General features: G+C 46.8%; 1 protein-coding gene across 6 annotated transcripts in view; it reads left to right on the plus strand.

The window, feature by feature from the left end:
* Nucleotides 1–16,971, plus strand: part of LOC141117628 (cholesterol 24-hydroxylase-like) — a 170,596-nt gene that overhangs the window by 13,376 nt on the left and 140,249 nt on the right. For all 6 annotated transcript variants that reach the window (XM_073610571.1, XM_073610574.1, XM_073610572.1 and 3 more), the window contains 3 exons: nt 7,279–7,360; nt 8,627–8,697; nt 10,708–10,794. In XM_073610571.1, the coding sequence (XP_073466672.1) occupies nt 7,279–7,360; nt 8,627–8,697; nt 10,708–10,794 (240 nt within the window). The remainder of the gene's footprint in view (nt 1–7,278; nt 7,361–8,626; nt 8,698–10,707; nt 10,795–16,971) is intronic.

Here is a 16,971-nt window from a genome sequence, read left to right on the forward strand (position 1 = left end):
CTGCGCTCGCCAGTCCTCAAAAGTAGAAGGGAGTGGCGAAAGCCATTTTAACAGAATACATTTACGGTCCAGAGATAGAAGTCAGGGCTTGACTCATATATACTTCTTTATTTAGGAAACCCAATGTACAGGTCGACGGGTCATTGTGCAAGGGAGACTGGAATGCCTGATTGATAGTAGCGATAACACAACGCCAGTAACGCACCAGTTTGGGGCACTTCCAGAGGATATGTAGAAGATCTGCAGGGGATCCTCCACATCTGGGACAGTCCAGACTTTCTCTCGATAGTTCCAGAAATGTAATTTATACGACGTTCTATGTACGCCTATGTATAACAAAGAGTTGGTTGGTGAAAGGGACACTGCTAGGACCTGTTTCAGAATAGTTTGCCAAATCTCCCCATCTAAGGCAGCTATATTTGTAGCCCACCCTCTCCTGCCAGGAAGCTGTAAGGAACTAGTCAACAAAGATCTAGAAATGGTGGAAATGAGGCCCTTCTTGTCCATAGTGGTAGCAAACTGATCCATAAGTGGAGTGTTAATCTGTCTAAGAGTAGTCCGCTTAGCTTGGGCCAAGACAGCATAACAGAGTTGAAGGAATTGGAAGAATTTGCAAGAGGGCATACCGAATTCCCGCTGTAAACCCTGAAAAGGATTTCAGTTGGTCATTGTCAACTGATGAAGGAACTGGGCACCCTTGGAGTACCAGCCATCAAAGCTCTGCAGCTGACCAAATTCTTCCAAACGCCCTCCCTCCCAAATAGGTAGGTACTTTGCTATCCCATCATATCTCATGATTCACCTCATCTCATCCCAAACATTGGACATAAGAGTCAAAGTGGGATATCGGAAACATTCCCAAAGCCTGCCCACCTTCAATCGAGCCAACAAATGATATTTGCTGGATCTGGACAAATACACAGCCTGAATGAGATATTTCGTTCATAACACCCCACCCAGAAAAGGGTTGCAATTGAGCAGCTATAAAGTACAATCTCACAGAGGGAACGGCCAAGCCCCCCCCCCCTTTTTTTAAAAGATTTTATTCCTTTACTACACCTGGTGATCCTGTCAGTAACACACTTCATTTCCTAGGGTGACAATGATTGCTCACTGTACTGTATCCATGCGGGAACAAAGTGGTCACCCTTGGACAAGAAGGGTTTAAAAAATGACAGAAAACCTTTCCCTCTGCTCATCTCCATAACAATGGGTAGTGGAGTTCTGTAGTCCACAGAGAACCGGGCAGTTGATAACACTTGAGAACACTGCAGAGTGCACAGAATAGCACCGGATTTCCAGCAGATAAGCAGTTTTGGGTTTTTTTTGCACAAAAATAATTTAAAAAATGCTTCCTAATCATAATTTCTTGAAACAAAAAAGAATGCTCCCAATTGTATATTTAATGGACCAAAATGAAGCAAAAGAGTTCATGGTTAGGGTTTACATAAAAATATATTTCTACTCATTCTATCCCACTGAAAAAAAAACAGTGAAAATAAAATAGTTAAACCCAACGCCACTTCTATTCCTTTATATTGGCTTTTGAAATTTAAAAATGCAGCCATTTAGAAATTGGATGAAAGTTTCTAACACTGTGAAACACTTTTTGAATAATAAAAAGTGCATTTTATATACAACTACAGTATGTATGAGACCAAAATGAGGGACAAATGAGGAGGAAAGAAGAACAGAGGGAAATCAGGAACAGTTGGGAGCTATGGGATTTGTGCTAGGACTCGGAGGGGGTGATTTTTTTTTTTTGGGAGGGGGCATTTGTTTTGGGAGGATGTGGGGGATGGGGGGGGCATTCTCCGCTGGGGGGGCAGATTTGTATTGGGAGTAGGGGGAATTTGTGCTTAGTGCAGATTAATGCTCAGTTTTATGCATTTGAGGGATTTTTACTGACACATATGCATCTTTGGGGGGGGTGCAGTTTGGCCTGTTTGCCCTGGGCTCTAGATGACCTTGTCCTAGTACTGAAAGGGAGAGAAGGAAAAAAAATGGAGGGGGTAGTTTTAGCTTTTTAGGAGCCGAAAAGAGCAAGAGCCATACTAGCTGGCCACACACCAGTCAAATTTCATATAAATGTTCAAACAAAAATTCTGAAAAAGCCACCAGAGCATTTGACCATCCATTGTTGAGTCAATTAAATGTGTTCAAAGTTCATCCAGATCTGCTACTTGAATGGAATCCCAGACATATTAAACAGGTTTCTTTTGTGTCTAGAGCACCACCTACAATATGTAAAAAACAAAAAAAAATTCTGGAAGAAAAACCACATTCACAGTAAGAATTTTGTTTATTCAAGAAATATTTTCCAACCTTCTTCTTCCAATTTTCCTATTACTACAGTAGATCATTAATCATTTGAACACCGAATGAATGTTCACATTTCCAAACTTTCAAAATGGTACTAGTGTATGGCCATCTTTAGGGACACCTTGCACACCCCTTACAACGTACAGAGCTGGAAGGAAGGAGTGGTTAAGGGACAAATGAATGGATGTGGCTATTACTAATAGTTAGAAAAATATCAATATTTCCAGCACTTCAGCAGTGACTCTTATCTTGACAAAGTGTCCTTAAGTGATTTTGAAACATTGCATTGTTTTAGCGAAACAAAATAAAAGCTCTTCTTTGAGCCATTCTGGAGTGCTGGTGATAGCCATACAGTGCCTTGAAAAAGTATTCATAACCCTTGAAATTTTGTCATGTTACAACCAAAAACATAAATGTATTTTATTGCGCTTTTACGTGATAGACAAAATTTTTTTACAAATAAATATCTGAAAAGTATGGTGCGCATTTGTATTCAAGCCCCCTTTACTCTGATACCCCTAAGGCTACTTTCACACGCGGCCGGGCGCCGGCGGTAAAGCGGCGCTATAATTAGCGCCGATTTACTGTCGTTTTGGCGGCACTATTCGGCCGCTAGCGGGGAGGTTTTAACCCCCGCTAGCAGACGAAAAAGAGTTGAAACTGGCCGCAAAGCACCGCTGCAGCGGCGCTTTGCCGGCGGATTTGCACTGCTGCCCCATTGTTTTCAATGGGAAGGGGTGCTTTAGGAGCGGTGAATACACCGCTTCTATAGCACTGCAAAGATGGACTTTTTTGGCCGTCCTGCAAGCGCACCACTCTAGTGTGAAAGCCCTCGGGGCTTTCACATTGGAGTGAATTGAGCGGCTCTTTCAGGGCACTTTGCAGGCGCTATTTTTAGCACTTTAGTGCCTGCAAAGCGACTCAGTGTGAAAGTAGCCTAACTAAAATCTAGTGGAACTAATTGCCTTCAGAAGTCACCTAATTAGTAAATAGAGTCCACCTGTGTGTAGTTTAATTTCAGTACAAAACAGATGTTCTGTGAAGCCCTCAGAGGTTTGTTAGCGAACCTTAGTGAACAAACAGCATCATGAAGAACACACCAGACAGGTCAGGAATAAAGTTCTGGAGAAGTTTAAAGCAGGGTCAGGTTATAAAAAAATATCCCAAGCTTTGAACATCTCACAGAGCACTGTTCAATCCATCATCTGAAAATGGAAAGAGTATGACACAACTGCAAACCTACCAAGACATGGCCGTCCACCTAAACTGACAGGCTGGGTAAGGAGAACATTAATGAGAGAAGCAGCCAAGAGGTCCATGGTAACTCTGGAGGATCTGCAGAGATCCGCAGCTCAGATGTGAGAATCTGTCCACAGGACAACTATTAGTTGTGCTCTCCACAAATCTGACCTTTATGGAAGAGTGTCAAGAAGAAAGCCATTGTTGAAAGAAAACCATAAGAAGTCCCGTTTGCAGTTTGTGAGAAGCCATGTAGGGGACACAGCAAACATGTGGAAGAAGGTGCTCTGGTCAGATGAGACCAAAATTGAACTTTTTGGCCTAAAAGCAAAACGCTATGTGTGGAGGAAAACTAACACTACAGATCACCCTGAACACACTACCCCCACTGTAAAACATGGTATTGGCAGCATTATGTTGTGGGGATGCTTTTTTTCAGCAGGGACAGGGACGCTGGTCAGAGTTGATGGGAAGATGGATGGAGCCAAATACAGGGCAATCTTAGAAGAAAACCTGTTATGCCGCGTACACACGGTCAGACTTTCCGGCGGACTTGGTCCGGCGCACTTTCTGACGGACTTTGTCCGCCAGGTGCGCCGGACTTTAAAACGGACGGACTTGCCCACACACGACCGGACTTTTCCGGCGGGCTAAGTCCGCCTGTCTTTCCGACGGACTTTCACCGGAGTTACGGCGGACTTTCAGAATGAACGGACTTGCCCACACACGGACAAGTCCGTTCATTTTGAACGTGACTCATGTGCGACGGGACTAGAAAAGGAAATCAATCTTGCCCCTTTATCGGCAAGATTGACACCTTGCGAGCCCCGTTGCGGGTCATACCAGGCCCTTAGGTCTGGTATAGATTATAAAGGGGAACCCCCTACGCCGAAAAAACGGCGTGGGGTCCCCCCAAAGATCCATACCAGACCCCAATCCGAGCATGCAGCCCGGCCGGTCAGGAAAGGGGGTGGGGACGAGCGAGCGCGCCCCCCCTCCTAAGCCGTACCAGGCCGCATGCCCTCAACATGGGGGTTGCTTTGGGGGAGGGGGGCGCCCTGCGGGGCCCCCCTCCCGAAAGCACCTTGTCCCCATGTTGATGAGGACAAGGGCCTCTTCCCGACAACCCTGGCCGTTGGTTGTCGGGGTCTGCGGGCGGGGGGCTTATCGGAATCCGGGAGCCCCCTTTAATAAGAGGGACCCCAGATCCCGCCCCCCCACCCTATGTGAATGAGTATGGGGTACATGGTACCCCTACCCATTCACCTAGGGAAAAAGCGTCAATAATAAAACACACTACACAGGTTTTTAAAATAATTTATTAAACAGCTCCGGGGGGGTCTTCCTCCGGCTTCGGGGGTTCCTCCGGTTCCTCTTCTCCCGGCGTCCGGTTGGTTCTTCTCCGCTCTCTTCTCCCGGTGTTCCAGTTCTTCGGCCGGCTCCTCTGCTGTCTTCAGGTAGCTCTCTTGCCAGCAGAGGCCCGGGCTTCTGGGCTTCTGGGCTTCTTGGCTTCTTCCCTCTTCTCTTCTCCAGATGTTGACATGACGCTCTCTCCGGCTGGACTGCTCTCTGAGGACTCCGTTGTGACTTATATAGGCGGAGACCCCGCCCCCTAATGATGTCACAGTCCCTGGGCATGCTGGGACTGTGACGTTTTAGGGGGCGTGGTCAACATCGCCCGGTGACAACGCCCCCTAAAACGTCACAGTCCCAGCATGCCCAGGGACTGTGACATCATTAGGGGGCGGGGTCTCCGCCTATATAAGTCACAACGGAGCCCTCAGAGAGCAGTCCAGCCAGAGAGAGCGTCATGTCAACATCTGGAGAAGAGAAGAGGGAAGAAGCCAAGAAGCCCAGAAGCCCAGAAGCCCAGAAGCCCGGGCCTCTGCTGGCAAGAGAGCTACCTGAAGACAGCAGAGGAGCCGGCCGAAGAACTGGAACACCGCGAGAAGAGAGCGGAGAAGAACCAACCGGACGCCGGGAGAAGAGGAACCGGAGGAACCCCCGAAGCCGGAGGAAGACCTGTGTAGTGTGTAGTGTGTTTTATTATTGACGCTTTTTCCCTAGGTGAATGGGGTAGGGTAGGGGTACCATGTACCCCATACTCATTCACATAGGGTGGGGGGGCGGGATCTGGGGGCCCTCTTATTAAATGGGGCTCCTGGATTCCGATAAGCCCCCCGCCCGCAGACCCCAACAACCAACGGCCAGGGTTGTCGGGAAGAGGCCCTTGTCCTCATCAACATGGGGACAAGGTGCTTTCGGGAGGGGGGCCCCGCAGGGCGCCCCCTCCCCCAAAGCACCCCCCATGTTGAGGGCATGCGGCCTGGTACGGTTTAGGAGGGGGGGGCGCTCGCTCGTCCCCACCCCCTTTCCTGACCGGCCGGGCTGCGTGCTCGGATTGGGGTCTGGTATGGATTTTAGGGGGAACCCCACGCCGTTTTTTCGGCGTAGGGGGTTGCCCTTTATAATCCATACCAGACCTAAGGGCCTGGTATGCCCCGCGCTCACCGCAATAGGAAAATCTGTTTTTCCTATTGCAACGAGCGCGAGATGCAATACCCTGCCCTCGCGTCGTATCTGGTCCGTCGGACCAGCATACACAAGAGCGGACTTTCCGTCGGACCAGCACACAGACGAGCGGACTTTCCGCCCGAAACTGAGTCCGTCGGATAAATTTTAAACATGTTTAAAATCTTGGTCCGGCGGACTTTTTCCCCACGGGAAAAGTCCGCTGGCGCCTACACACGGGCGGATTGTCCGGCACACTCTGGTCCGCCGGACCAGGTCCGCCGGAAAGTCCGACCGTGTGTACGCGGCATTAGAGTCTGCAAAAGACTTAAGACTGGGGCAGAGGTTCACCTTCCAGCAGGATAATGATCCTAAACATACAGCCAGAGCTACAATGGAATGGTTTAGATCAGGGATCTTCAAACTATGGCCCCTCAGCTGATGCAGAACTTTACACCCCATGAGGCAGTGTAAAACTCCGACATTCACAGACATGACTAGGCATGATGGGAATTGTAGTTCTTGAACATCTGGAGGGCCATAGTTTTAAGACCCCTGGTTTAGATCAAAGCATATTCATGTGTTAGAATGGCCCAGTCAAAGTCTAGACCTAAATCCAATCGAGAATCTCCAGCAAGATTTGAAAATTGCTGTTCACAGACGCTCTCCATCCAATCTGACAGAGCTTGAGCTATTTTGCAAAGGAGAATGGTCAAAAATGTCACTCTCTAGATGTGCAAAGCTGGTAGAGACATCCCCAAAAAGACTTGCAGCTGTAATTGCATTGAAAGGTGGTTCTACAAAGTATTGACTCAGGGGGGCTGAATACAAATGCACGCCACATTTTTTAGATATTTATTTGTAAAAACTGTTGAACACCATTTATTAATTTTCTTCCTCTTCACAAATATGAGCCACTTTGTGTTGGTCTATCACATAAAATTCCAATAAAATACATTTACGTTTGTGGTTGTAACATGACAAATTGTGGAAAATTTCAAGGGGTATCAATACTTTTTCAAGGCACTGTATATTTCTAAAAGAACAAGAGGGGTGTGTAAGATAAAAAGGGGTGTCCCACATAAGTCCAGGTGGCCAGAATGGAGGAGGCTCCCTCCCACTACAATGCAGTACACAGTTTTTGTTCCTAACACTTCAGGATCAATAAGAGTACCTGTGTTTATACTTTGTCTTGTTTTTTTTCAGGGTCCAAAAATATGGCCCTGTCGTACGGATTAACTTTTTACACAATGTGATGATTTTAGTTGTCAGCCCAGAAGCAGTGAAGGTAAGAATATCTCCATCTCTGCATCTTCCCTGGAACTTCAATGAACCAGTTGAAGCAGTAGAGCAAGCATAAGATATGTCATCATAAGATGTAGCAAAAGATAACATAAGTAAGCTGCTTAAGCATTTTATTTACCCAAGATTCACAAATCAAATAAGATTCACTAAAAAAAAATTGTTGTAAATCTTGGAAGAATGTTGTGGGTATCTTGTGTGAAAAATTAGTAAATAGATCTATAAACCTTTGGATGTAAGTACAGATTTTTCTTCAATATATATGGGAAGGAAAAAGTGAAATTTCAGGAAAACCACAAAATACACAATTTTTTGCAAATCCAGAGAACTGATAAGGATGCATTAGGGGCAGAGAGCAAAGGAAGTTATCAGTAGTGATGAGCTTGTGTTTGGTCCGCACCCATGTTCATCTGAACCTGGAAGGCAGCTGTCAGTGCCAGGCCAATGAGCTGCAGATGGGTGATCTCCCACCTTTCAACTTTATATACACAAAGGGGTGATAACGCCTGTGGCATTATTGAGCTAATATGGCCACGTGGCCATATTAGGTCAATGTCATTGACCTAATATGGCTATGTGACCATATTAGGACAATTACGTCATGAGTATCCCCAACCCTTTGTGTACACAAAGCTGCATGGTTGCAGGCCGCATGCCAAAAAATGTCTTGCTCCAGTCAAGGTTTACTGTAATGACAGCACATCACTCACTCCAGTCCAAAGTCATGATCCCAATGTGTTTCACCCACAGCAGGGCTCAGTCATGAGAAACTAGCTCTGTTGTGGGTGAAACGCGTCTTGGATCTGGCTTTCTGTGGGACTGAGCGGTGTGCTGTCATTGCAATAAAACTTGACTGGAGCAAGACGTTTTTGGAATGCCTTCTGTTTTCTTCTAGAGAGTGAGTGGACTCCAAAGCTATGCACCTGGATGATCTCAGGACATTGATAAGGAAGTTAGTATTGTTCCCAGTCATTGCAGTTGACTATAGAACACACCAACCCCCTATGTTAAAGAACCAAGATGAGGAGGAGGAGGTAGTCCTAACGCTTCCTACCCTAGGTTGTCCATGCTGCTGTTCCTTTGATGTGGTACAGTGTGTGGGCATTGTCACCCTAGGACAGAAAGTATGAAGAAGGGATAAAGCCACAAAACATAAGATAATGCACCCACCACATCTAAGGACCGGTAAGATGCTACATTTGATTGAAGGGTAAAGCAATGCTCTAAGATCTATTTTTATACCTTATTGTAGGAATTTCTGATGTCTCCAAAATACACAAAGGACTGGTTTTACAACCGCATGTCTAACCTGTTTGGCGTTCGGTATGTACCACACATCTTCCAGAATATTGCATACAAATTATATTGGGGTTATCCAATATAACCAATATAGAAGGTCAAACACCTGACACCTGCTATAGTCATTTTGGAGTGGATTTACTAAAACTAGTGCACTCAGAATCTGGTGCAGCTGTGCATGTTAGCCAATCAGCTTCTAACCTCAGCTTGTTCAATTAAGCTTTGGCAATGAAACCTGGAAGCCGATTGGTTCCTATGCAGACATGAGCCTGATTTTGCACTCTCCAGCTTTAGTAAATAAACCCCTTTATGTCCATAAAAACTTCTGTGCTTAATGTAAAGCTAAAAGCAAAACTTGTTTTTTTTTTTTTGTTTTTTTTTTTTGGATAGAGTAAGATAGGGTTATAACCCCTGTCATTTTTTTCCATCTGTGTTCCCATTGGGTAGATTTCTATTTTCTTCCTGTTCCATAGTCAAAGCTGGAAGTTAGCGGAAATCCCTCCCTGAGGAAATCCCTGGTTGTCACCAGAACACCTGGTGTCCCTACTTGGAAGATTTCCCCTCTTGTCCTATTCTGGTGACAACCCAAATTTGGGTATTTTCTTTCAATTTCACTCTCAGTAATACAGTAAACAGAACAAATAGGATGAATCTCCCCAACGGGGGCAGAGACGGCAATAAAAATCTGACAGAGGTTCTTATCTCTTTACACTCTATCCAAAAGAAAAAAAATGGTTTTGCCTTTAGTTATACTCTAAAGCAGGGGTGTCCAACCTTTTGAACTTCTTGGGCCACATTGGAAGAAGAGGAATTGTCTTGAGCCGCACCCCCCCCAAGAGACCCCTGCCAACAACCTCCCCCCTACCTCCCACAAAGCACTATGTGAGGGAGTTGGAGGGAAGGTTGTGGACAGGGGGCCCTGGGGGGGGCACAGCTGAAATTGTGCAGCCCCCTAGATATGGCCATGCAGCATTTACTTACCAGGCGCAACCTGGAGTCCCTGTATTTCTGCTACCGGTCCAATTACAAGAACGGCAGCCCCTGTATCCTTCCAGCCTTGCCTGTGCCTGGATTCTCAGTGCCAGCCATCGTGGCTGCTATGCTTGAATGGCATCCCCGGTGTCTCTCCATATGTGCCTGTACTTAAAGTGGAGTTACAACTGTCTAAATTTTTTTTTTTTGGATGAATATCGTTTTTTTAAAACTCTTATTTCTAGGGATTGATCTCTGCTCGTTTGCCGATTTACGATCCTACGATATCTTATAGTCTTCTCTCCTGGCATTTTCCATATTGCTTGTGGGCATGTGAAGCCCACAAGCACTATCTTCCGGGATAGGGTGCAGCTGAGCGACCAGCACGCACTGCCCGTTCTCGCGCATGCGCAGAATGTACGGCTCGCAGCGCTGTACACTTCTAACGTTGCCATCACAACGAGTGATGGCGTCGGAAGTGCCCGTCCCATTGTGATGGCAACGAAGATAAACATGTCCATCATGCATCACTTCTGGTTTTGAAATCTCGCGATGCTGAGCGGCGGCGATACACACTGACTCCTGGGAATTATGACACCAAGCTCCCAGGAGACAGTGCGCCGCTGGGAAATGATGTCATTACCCACGGGTGGGAGGAGGAGGAAGTCCAATTGAGCAGCTTTTAAACAAGGTAAGCTGACGCATAAAAAACAAATAACCATTCAATAAGTACAATATTAGCATTAATAGGTTGATTAATAAAAAGTAAAAAAAGTGGGTGGTACTCCTCTTTAAGTTGTCCTGCTTGCCACTGTGGCTTCTATGCTTGCACGGTATCCCTCTAGACATGCCCGGGCCACATGCTGAATTTTCTTGGGTCGCATGCGCCCCGCAGGTTGGACACCCCTGACCTAAACTAATCTAGAGTGAGAAAACTATGCAGATCCACATAGCTGCCCCAACTAAAATAACACAGATTGATTAATTTAGTTATGCAAAAGTTACATTAACACTTTTTTAGCTTTACCAAATTGTGTGTTTTTCTTACCCATCATATACCAGGTTCTTGGGAAAAGGCTTGGTGACAGATCGAGATTATGATCACTGGCACAAACAGAGGAGAATCATGGATCCAGCGTTTAGCAGAACGTAAGTACAAATATTAACCAGACATTGAAACTTAAAATAGACACTGCTTTTAAAGCGAAGGCCATGCAAACAGCTAAATACACAGATGAAATGTTAGAGAAATTCCAGATATGAATATTTTATACATAGGTACATTGTTCCGGCTTGGATCACTGTAACTATGTGTATACAATACCTGTCTGATGCCCCTGGAAGCTGGAAATCACTGATGTAGACACAGCTACTCCAGTGGTCTCCACTAACTTCCGAGTCCTGTGCTGAGAAATTGCCCTGCTGTACTGTAAACTACTGTGTACTGAATGAATGTAGAGCGTTCTCTGATTGGATGAGGTGGCAAAGTGGGGCGGTGATGTCCTGCTCTCCACCTAGTCCAATCAGAGATCGCTTTGCATACTTTCAGAAAATGTAAGGCCATCTCTGAATGGCTCCTGTGCTGAGCTGCCGACCTATTGTGTTCACAATGCAGCAGGCCAGCACAGGACCCAGAAGCAAGTGGAGATCACCGGAGCAGCGATTTCCAGGTTCCAGGGGCATTCCCCAGGTATGGCGTATATATATATATATATATATATATATATATATATATATATATATATAATCACTAACTCACGGTGGAGCTGCTGGTTTAAGCGGGTCTGTTACCTTTAAGTCGAACTGGCAACACTATGCTGTATGGTTACTTCTCTTGGATACGTCCTTCGACCGAGTCACCAGGCCCCTCTATAGACCAGCACGCTGCGTGATCTCTCCAAGATGGGTCCTCCCGTCCGCCCAGCTTCGTCACACAGGACCGACAGCTCAGGACCGTTCCTCGGCCGCGGTGGTAGGCCCCAGACAAGCCTCTGGGCCCACCCCTGCGCCGCTGTATCGTGGGCCTCCCGATCGGAAGACCACGAGGTAGGTCCTTAACGCATACCTGTCGGCCAGGAGGGCCAGTAGGTGGCTGTAAAAAAAAACCCAAGAACATGGCGTCTGTCCCATAAATACCCTCTTCCCAGAATGCCACCAAGCTTGTCTCCGAGACAGAGGAGCATCTATACACTTCGACACGTTGCCTTTCCAACACCGAACAGTGGTAACAGACACCCACCGGTCAGCACGGAAGCACGCACAACGTCAGCCAAGCTGGAACAGAGGCAAACTTTTAACCTTCCTAACACACTATTTACTAAATTTACCTAATCTGCGGTAGATTGTAAATCTCCCAGCGCTACATACTCCCCCCACTACAATAGACGTTGTCCCCAACGTCTGTCCCGACACAGTAACAGTAACTCTCAAGCCTGAGAGTAGCATTTGAGTTTCTCATAACTTTAGATAGGCTAAGAGAGGGAGAAAGGACAGTTTAAAGACATTATGAGACTTATATCTTATAAAACATTATGTTCACAGCCGCGAACAAAACCACAATGCAATTTTACACATCCTCACTAACTAACTAGCTGAAAAGCCTCCCAGCTATACAGATGATCCGATGATCCCTGAAAAAAAAACATATTTAAACACACACATATACATCCTACGCAACACCTGGAGCAAAGCCTCATTTAAAATGAGACTCTCTTCCTATATTAATATTAGAAAAAATATATATACTTTTGAAGTCCATCCCTGCATAAGAACTTCTTCTTTTTTTTTTTTTTTTTTAAACAAAATCCGGCTAGCAAACAGAAGTCCTTGGATTTAAAGCGGAGTTCCACACAAAAATGGAACTTCCGCTTTTCGGAACCCTCCCCCCCTCCGGTGTTACATTTGGCACCTTTCAGGGGGGAGGGGGGTGCAGATACCTGTCTAAGACAGGTATTTGCACCCACTTCCGGCATAGACTCCCATGGGAGTCTATGCCTCTTCCCATCCCCACCGCGCTGTCTGCTGGGAACAGACAGCTCCCAGCAGAGAGCGGGGACCACTTGGGACGCGCAGCGCGACTCGCGCATGCGCAGTAGGGAACCGGGAAGTGAAACCGCAACGCTTCACTTCCTGATTCCCTCACCTAGGATGGCGGCGGCAGCTGCCGAGAACCGAGCGGGTTCTCGGTGTCCCCTGCCGATATCGCTGGACCCCGGGACAGGTAAGTGGCCATGTATTAAAAGTCAGCAGCTGCAGTATTTGTAGCTGCTGGCTTTTAATATTTTTTTTTTTTTGGCGGTGTGGGTGAACCCCCGCTTTAAACACAGAACAGGATCTGTAGACCTCTTTACCCTGTCACTATCTAGCTAAGTAACTTTAAAGTGGTAGTGTCCATAATTACCAGTAAAACCGAGGATCTGGCAAAGTCACATATTTTTTATAATGCTGTAATAAAATATACAGCATTGTCCTTTCCTGGTCTGCAGATTACCACTTTATCAGCCGACCATAGTTCCAATGTACAAAGCATCCATTGAACCGTTCACCCATCCGGACAGAACATCCAGTCTTTCTAAAGGGCTTAGGCACAGACAAGTAGTCCCAAATAGCGTCACTATACCAAAGCTCCTGATTAGCTTCAATCTCCCGCATGACATTCTGAGGCACATAGGGGAACTCCAATCCATACTCTGCAGCTACACGCTTGTTTAACATCCTTTGCAAGCAAGTAAGTTTTGGCAAAGGTCTGTCTCTCCCCATACCAGGCGGTACACAGGAATCTAATGATTTTTTCACCATAGACCCAGCCGGTGTCTGTAGCGAATCAACAACTTTTGACAAAGTCCCAGCAACGGTACTGTGCGTCTCCACACAGGGTGACGTTTTCCCAGAACTCATGGCAGTCCATTCAGGAAGGGTCATTGTGGAGGCAACATCCTCGCCTTGTGACCACAATAGCTCTTGCGACATGGTTTCAAACAAGTCATCATCCCCGGAAAGATCCAACATGGATTCTATTTCCGAGTCCGCTGGCAAATATTTATTTACAGTCCCCAACAGTGGCTTACCCTTCCCAGGCGTAGACTCTGGTAGCTCCGGCTCAGGTAACCTCTGGGGTAGGCCTCGACCACGGTCGCGGGAAGCCTTCACATAGCCCACCTTCTTCTGAGTAGGTACTACAGGAACAGGAGTAGTGGACTCAGAAATCAAAGTAATGTCTCCTGACGAGACAACAGCAACAGTGTCTCTCTCTGAAACATTTTTAGTAGCGACAGGCAAAGTAGCGGCCCGTCGCTCTCTCTCTGCAGTGGTAGCAGCTTCCACTGTAGCGATACCTGTCACCCAATCCATCCGATAGGCACGGGCGGCATAGTAGATGGCTCCACTACAAACAAAAAGTACTCTCCACACTGCGGACATCGGCCAAATGGACGAAGATGCACGGCCAATCCTCCACAACGATGGCAGGTCATGTCCAGTCCCTCAACATCTCCCGAGGTATACAGGACAAACTTCCCCTGCGGCTTCATTCGAACATCAGTATCCATGAGCAGAGTTCCAGATTGCACAGTATTCATCACGGTGCTTGCAGGGAACACTCTGGGTCCCACAATCGATTGCAACGCCGGAAAAGACATGGCCACACTCTGATCTTTCCAGCACGATCACGAGGCTTCTCTTCTGGCGCCAAGCATACTACACGCGTCCCACGCGGTAGCAAGTAGGGTAACTCCTCCCACTTGTTCTTTCAGTCACGTAGCTCCTGGGCCTCTTCTAGCACCCAGCGTCTATGCACCCGAAAGCAAAGACCCGCAGTTTAACCGCTCCTCTTCCTGAAAAGAGTTTTTTTTCTCAAAGTCCAGCTCTCTCTGTAAACTCCCGGTAAAACACTCCACTGGGCTGCAACAATTGTTGGTCAACAAATCGCGGACGAGCCCCCACATGTAGCACTAACTCACGGTGGAGCTGCTGGTTTAAGCGGGTCTGTTACCTTTAAGTCGAACTGGCAACACTATGCTGTATGGTTACTTCTCTTGGATACGTCCTTCGACTGAGTCACCAGGCCCCTCTATAGACCAGCATGCTGTGTGATCTCTCCAAGACGGGTCCTCCCCTGGGATCTCCTCGGCCGCCCAGCTTCGTCACACAGGACCGACAGCTCAGGACAATTCCTCGGCCGCGGTGGTAGGCCCCAGACAAGCCTCTGGGCCTACCCCTGCGCCGCTGTATCGTGGGCCTCCCGATCGGAGGACCACAAGGTAGGTCCTTAACGCATACCTGTCGGCCAGGAGGGCCAGCAGGTGGCTGTAAAAAAAAAACCCAAGAACATGGCTTCTGTCCCATAAATACCCTCTTCCCAGAATGCCACCGAGCTTGTCTCCGAGACAGAGGAGCATCTATACACTTCGACACTTTGCCTTTCCAACACCGAACAGTGGTAACAGCGACACCCACCGGTCAGCACGGAAGCACACACAATGTCAGCCAAGCTGGAACAGAGGCGAACTCTTAACCTTCCTAACACACTATTTACTAAATTTACCTAATCTGCGGTAGATTGTCTACAAGCGCTATATATATATATATATATATATATATATATATATATATATATATTACATACACACAGTTTCTCACAATAGTGAGTACCCCCCTCACATTTTTGTAAATATTTAAATATTTTATTATAGCTTTTCATGTGACAACACGGAAGAAGTGACACTTTGCTACAATGTAAAGTAGTGAGTGTACAGCTTGTATAACAGTGTAAATTTGCTGTCCCCTCAATATAACTCAACACACAGCCATTAATGTCTAAACCGCTGGCAACAAAAGTGAGTACACCCCAATTAGCCATTTTCCGTCATGTGACTTGTTAGTGTTAAAAGGTCTCAGGTGTGAATGGGGAGCAGGTGTGTTAAATTTGGTGTTATCGCTCTCACTCTCTCATACTGGTCACTGGAAGTTCAACATGGCACCTCATGGCAAAGAACTCTCTGAGGATCTGAAAAAAGAACTGTTGCTCTACATAAAGATGGCCTAGGCTATAAGAAGATTGCCAAGACCTTGAAACTGAGCTGAAGCAAGGGGGCCAAGACCATACAGTGGTTTAACAGGACAGGTTCCACTCAGAGCAGGCCTCGCCAAGGTCGACCAAAGGAGTTGAGTACATGTGCTCAGCGTCATGTCCAAGGGGTTGTCTTTGGGAAATAGTGTACATTTGTCCCCTCAAAATAACTCAACACACAGCCGTTAATGTCTAAGCGCTGGCAATAAAAGTGAGTACACCCCTAAGTGAAAATGTCCAAATTGGGCCAAAGGTGTCAATATTTTGTGTGGCCACCATTATTTTCCAGCACTGCCTTAACCAACTTGGGCATGGAGTTCACCAGAGCTTCACAGGTGGCCACTGGAGTCCTCTTCCACTCCTCCATGATGACATCACGGAGCTGGTGGATGTTAGCGACCTTGCGCTCCCCCACTTTCCATTTGAGGATGCCCCACAGATGCTCAATAGGGTTTAGGTCTGAAGACATGCTTGACCAGTCCATCACTTTTACCCTCAGCTTCTTTAGCAAGGCAGTGGTCTTCTTGGAGGTGTGTTTGGGGTCGTTATCATGTTGGAATACTTCCCTGCGGCCCAGTCACCGAAGGGAGGGGATCATGCTCTGCTTCAGTATGTCACAGTACATTTTGGCATTCATGGTTCCCTCAATGAACTGTAGCTCCCCAGTGCCGGCAGCACACATGCAGCCCCAGACCATGACACTCCCACCACCATGCTTGACTGTAGGCAAGACACACTTGTCTTTGTACTCCTCACCTGGTTGCCGCGACACACGCTTGACACAATCTGAACCAAATAGGTTTATTTTGGTCTCATCAGACCACAGGACATGGTTCCAGTAATCAATGTCCTTAGTCTGCTTGTCTTCAGCAAATTGTTTGCAGGCTTTCTTGTGCATCATCTTTGCTTCTAGGATGACAGCCATGCATACCAATTTGATGCAGTGTGCTGTGTATGGTCTGAGCACTGACAGGCTGACACCCACCCCTTCAACCTCTGCATCAATGCTGGCAGCAATCATATGTCTATTTCCCAAAGACAACCTCTGGATATGACGCTGAGCACGTGCACTCAACTTCTTTGGTCGACCATGGCGAGGCCTGTTCTGAGTGGAACCTGTCCTGTTAAACCGCTGTATGGTCTTGGCCACCGTGCTGCAGCTCAGTTTCAGGGTCTTGGCAATCTTCTTATAGCCTAGGCCATCTTTATGTAGAGCAACAATTCTTTTTTTCAGATCCTCAGAGAGTTCTTTGCCATGA

Source organism: Aquarana catesbeiana, linkage group LG13 (assembly GCF_042186555.1).
Source record: "Aquarana catesbeiana isolate 2022-GZ linkage group LG13, ASM4218655v1, whole genome shotgun sequence".
NCBI classification, from domain to species: Eukaryota; Metazoa; Chordata; class Amphibia; order Anura; family Ranidae; genus Aquarana; species Aquarana catesbeiana.